This window comes from Triticum dicoccoides, chromosome 3A (assembly GCF_002162155.2).
Source record: "Triticum dicoccoides isolate Atlit2015 ecotype Zavitan chromosome 3A, WEW_v2.0, whole genome shotgun sequence".
Classification (NCBI taxonomy): domain Eukaryota; kingdom Viridiplantae; phylum Streptophyta; class Magnoliopsida; order Poales; family Poaceae; genus Triticum; species Triticum dicoccoides.
In genome coordinates this window covers 653,660,691-653,665,794 of record NC_041384.1, presented here as the reverse complement: position 1 = coordinate 653,665,794, position 5,104 = coordinate 653,660,691, and the positions used below count along the sequence as shown (strand labels likewise).

Sequence of the window (5,104 nt, the reverse complement as noted above, 5' to 3'; positions counted from 1 at the left end):
AAGCAAATGAATCCGGTAGGTCAAGGGAGTGAATTTGGTGCAATTTGTGATGAGTAGACCTGTCGGGTCCAACGTGGCAGACGCGTCCGGGCAGCCCCATGTCCGCCTCATATTTGGGCTGAATATGAGGGGTACCGGTCAGTCCAAATATTTGAGACCCACTTGAGACGTCCGTCTGGGTCTTTTTTTTAACCGATCAGTGACCGGGCCATTCGTCGGGGGCGTTTGAGGCGGGTATAGGGTGCCCGGTTTATATGCTCTAAGGTGCATTGTAAAAATGCACTCACGGTTTGGCGCTGAATATTCTCAGTCAATCTATTCCCTAATGTCTACAATAATAAAACCTAGCTATGGTATGAGGCGTACGCCTACGCCATGATTCACCACTGCTTCCATCGTCCTCACATCTCATCAGTTCAATTCACAATTCTGTCTCCATCACCATGTCATCTCCAATAAATTTCCAACCCTTTCCCTCGCCTCTTTCAAAGCTTTCAATTTCCGCGCAAAAGATGTCATCCAGCTCCAGCTCACATTTACACGCACAGGCTCGCAGTAGCAGTACTAGTTGTACTAGACCTATTGCCCACTAGATAAATGCAAAAGCCTCTGTAGCTCACGAGAGCCATGAGTGAGGCTCTCCGTCCCCACAGAGCTCAAGAACACTTTGACACTATTATCCGCGTTGCATCCAAAGATCAAAGGAGCCACACATATCATGAGCACCAGCTCAGATGAGAGAATGTTTGAGATGGATGCCGAGCCAGCATCACCCACGGAGTCGGCTCCTACGCAGCATCAAACTACCTGCCACATCATCGAGGTGTGTGAATCTACACACAGAAATGCTGGATCTTTGTAGCTCTACTTACCTTCTACGTATTCTGTCTGCCAAATGCGTGCGCCATTCGTTCAGGGCGTCCTTGGGGGCTGCACGCCACTGGAGATGGAGATATACGAGAGGGCCATGGAGCATGTGAGAGAGATGGGGGAGGAGAGGAAGAGGAGCAGCTTGAAGAAGAGGCTCATGGTGAGGCTGAGGAAGGATGGCTACGATGCGTCTCTCTGCAGGTCTTCTTGGGTCGCCACCGCCCAGCATCCCGGAGGTAAAATCTAAAATCTCTCTGTCTCTCTCTCTCTCTCTCTCTCCCCCTCTGAAATCATGGCTGGCTGTTTTTTGCTTCCTCTGATGCTCCTAGCAAGCATTTCAACGTCCCCTCCTCTTTTTTACCATTTCTGTGTGTGCTTGCTTGCTTCTTTTGTGACCGTCCGAAACTGGGTTGGATTGCCTGCAGATAATGCTGCCTTGAAAGAGCATGTTTCTTCTTTTGGTAAGAAAACAGTTCCCGAAATTACCATCTTTTGTGCGAGCTGCCATGTGTGTTATTTAAATAACTCATCTCCCTGTTTCGCCCTTCTCCCCCTATTGTTCTTGCCAACAACAATAAGTAGACCTCTTTTTTTTTAGGATAATGAAAAGGAAAAAGCTTCAGATGGTTGCCATCACCACAAAGCAAACACTTAGTGCCACCATTAAGCATTTTTGTTTGTAAATTTCTTGGTTGCCATCACCACTCCTCTTTTCATAGCGAACGGTTCACAGCTCTGTCAAAACACATACTAGTAATATACTGTTCGTAGTAGTATTAGTTTCAGTTTCATATGCTACTGTTCAAATGCATACTAATTTTTACCACTGTTCTAATGTTCAAATGCATACTAATATCACTACTGTTCAGATGCATACTAGTGGAACTGTAGTACTGCTGATTAACCATGATGATAATGTAAATATGCTTTTAGTTGGAGTTAGCAGCACACTGGTACTTGCTCCCCCAAAAGAAACAATGAGCTGCAGCTGCCTGAGATATTTGAACCAGCTATCCCTCCATGTCGCTTGCTTGCAGGTGACCACGAGTACATCGACGTCCACGTGGCGGGGGACGGCGGGGCCGGGCGGACCAGGCTAATTGTGGACATAGATTTCAGGTCCCAGTTCCAGCTGGCTAGGCCGGCCCCATGGTACGCCCACCTCTCGGCCCGGCTGCCCGCCGTGTTCGTGGGCCCGCCGGACAGGCTGCGGAAGGCCGTGGCGCTGCTCTGCCTCGCCTCGCGCCGCTCGCTCCGGGAGAGCGGCCTACACGTCCCGCCCTGGAGGCGGTCCAGCTACATGCAGGCCAAGTGGTTCCCCTCCCCCGCGCCGCTGCCGGACGGGGACGCCGCGGTGACCCAGCACTCCCAGTGGTCGGTGGCCAAGCCGGGAGCGGCCGGGTCCCGGAGGTCGGGCCTCTCCATGGAGATGGAGATGGACGGCCAGGATGGCCCCTCGTGGGCGCAGTGAGAATGCTTTTCCTTTTATCATCCTTCGCTGTTGGATAGATAGGGTAGAGAGGTTTAGGTTGGACGGAGGTGTGGTGGTGATGGTGCCGTGGAGCTAGTCACAGGCCAGGAGTCAGTGGTCACCTTTCTAAATTTTTGCTTACGCCGTCAACAGTCGCCTCTGACAGCCACCACATTTTGGGGTGCATTTTCTGGGTCGAGCAGAAATCCATGTCGCAAGTTCAATCCAGCAATGTCGCAAAAATTTTGGCAACGGCGATGCTACCGCGGTCCTCCACGGCACTGTGGCGGCTGCTGGTAGACGTACGTCTGGGGTTCGGGTCGGGCGTGACCGGTGGTCACCGGCGGCACAGTGATCTCCTTCCCTTTGGGGCGTCAGACCGCCTGGGCCTGTGCGGCGCTAGTGCGGCGAGGCCGAGGCCGAGGCCACGGCGTCCTTATCGTTTCGCTGCTCTGGCCGGAGTAAATGGAGGCAGCAGCGCGCCGTATTCGCCGCCGGTGCCACGGCCAAGTACTGCTCGCGTCGTGTCCGCCGATCCGGCCGGGCGCGCGCACGAGGCTCCGTGGAGCGTGTGGGTCGCTTTTGGAGTCTGCACGGAGTGGGATCGGAGCTGTGCGTCATCGGGGCCGGCCAGCTTTGTGCATGTCCGCCGCCCCCGTCACTTCGCCGTGGTGCACCGTGCACGTACAGTGCTTGGATATGCTCCTATCTGCGTGTGCGTGCGTCTGAGGGCCTGGTGAGTTTGTGTCATTTCTGGAAGGAGGAGACAGGAAATGCGGAAATCCGACCTGAAGGGGATAAGGTCATAAGGATCGTACAGTCACCGGCCACCAGAAGCGTATGTGATTGTTGTCACCGATTACCACAAACCTGAAAAGAAAATCTACTCCCTCTATCCATATATACAGGACCTAAGAGCATCTACAGCATGACTTGGCAAATCCAGCCCATCAAACATTCGTGGGTATTGACCGAGCACCTCTTAAATAAGATAATCCATAACCGGACATTTTAATTATTGTTAAACATGTGTACATGTACTAAGGTCTGAATTTTGTATGCCGCACCTGTAGTATCTCTCTCTCCCCATATATGTACTTGTATTTTGAAAGACAAGACACCGATCGCACCCCTTGTACCTATATATATGTGCCTAGTGCACGATCAATAAAATCATCGATGCATAAAATCATTCTTTACATGGTATCTATCGCAAGTCGATTCTCCCGCTTCCGCCAACCCTAGTCGCCGCCTCCTCGGGCCGCCGCCGCCGTCGCGATCTGCCGCTGCCGCCGCCACCACCACCTCCCGACGTGTGCCTCCCCTCCCCGTGTGTTCTTCCCTCCCCGCCGCGCCGCGCCTCTCTCACCGCCGCGCCGCCCTTCCACCGTCGCGCCGCCCCCTTCCCCATACCCTCGCCGCCATGTCGTCCAACGCCTCCTCCATCTTCAACCCCTTCGTCGTGGACCCTGATGAAATCCGCGATATCAACATCCACCCACGCGTCCCCATCGTTCTCGACGCCTCCAACTCCACGTACTTCGCGTGGAAGACGTACTTCTCGCTGCTCTTCTTCGAGAACAACCTCGTGGATCATGTTGACGGCACCGTTGACTCCCGTGCCATGGTGGACGACCCTGAGTGGACCGCGATCGACGCCACGATCATGCGATGGTTCTTCACCACCATCTCCAAGGACCTGCTTCACACGGTCATGAGCGCCGGTGACGACGCCCGCGTCATGTGGGTTAAGCTGGACGGCCTCTTCACCGACAAGAAGCTTCAGCGCCGCATTTTTTTGCAACAGGAATTTTTTGACTGTCACCAGGATAAATAGTCCATTGATGACTATTGCCGCCGCCTGAAGACGTTGGCGGACAAGCTCCGCGACATTGGCGCCAAGGTTGATAACGACTTCCTCCTCAGCACGCTCACCGCCGGCCTCAACGAGAACTTCGGCAACGCCACCTACAACCTCACCTTGATGCCGGAGCCCTCCTTCCCTAAATTTGTGGCGTACTTGCGGTTGGAGAAGTGTCGGATGAAGGAGGCCAAGAAGCGTGTGCAACATCACGCCCTCGCCACCGGCACCTCCCGTGGAGCCCCACCACCGGCCGCCCCACCCGCGCCGCACCATCAGCCGCCGCCCCCCGCTCCTTCGGGGTACTTCCCCCTGCCGCCCGCGCCTCCCGCCCCTCCCGTTGCCCCCCAGCAGCCAGGTGGCGGGCGCCACGACAACCGCCGCGGAGGCGGCCGCAAGCACCAACAGGCGCCGGGGGGAGGGGGGCCCTCGTCAGCAGCAACAACAGTAGGCCACACCTCCGTGGACGTACGGCACCAACCCATGGACCGGTGTTGTCCACGCGTACTCGATGCCGGTCCCTCGGGCTCCCGCTCCGGGAATCCTTGGGCCTCATCCGGCGAGCCACCAGGCCATCTTCGGTGCGTAGAAAGCCGCTCCCTACAACGGCTATGGTGCCGCACCCCCGCCCGCGCCCGCCTACGGCGCCGCCCCGCGCCTGCCTACGGAGGGTTTTACCCTCTTCAGGTGCCGCCGCCTTGGGAGGCATGTGTACTTTGATGAGATGGTGTTCCCGTTTCAGCAGGTACCGTCACCCTCGACGTCTCCCATGGCGCGGTTCGCCCCTGCCTCCACCTCTGGCGAACCGCCCAGCCACGCACTGGGCTCGGCCCTGCCCGCGCTCCCTGTGCTGGCGGCCCCCATCGCCATGGCCCCCACCGCGGCCCTTGCTGCGGCCCCCG

The 5,104-nt window shown here is 56.3% G+C and overlaps 1 protein-coding gene across 1 annotated transcript; it reads left to right on the top strand.

The window, feature by feature from the left end:
* Positions 1-635: 635 nt before the first annotated feature.
* Positions 636-2,536, top strand: LOC119272548. Its single transcript, XM_037554016.1, has 3 exons — positions 636-823; positions 917-1,106; positions 1,908-2,536. The coding sequence occupies exons 1-3, from the start codon at positions 719-721 to the stop codon at positions 2,339-2,341; spliced, it is 729 nt and encodes a 242-aa protein (XP_037409913.1). The 5' UTR covers positions 636-718; the 3' UTR covers positions 2,342-2,536.
* The last annotated feature ends 2,568 nt before the right edge of the window (positions 2,537-5,104 follow it).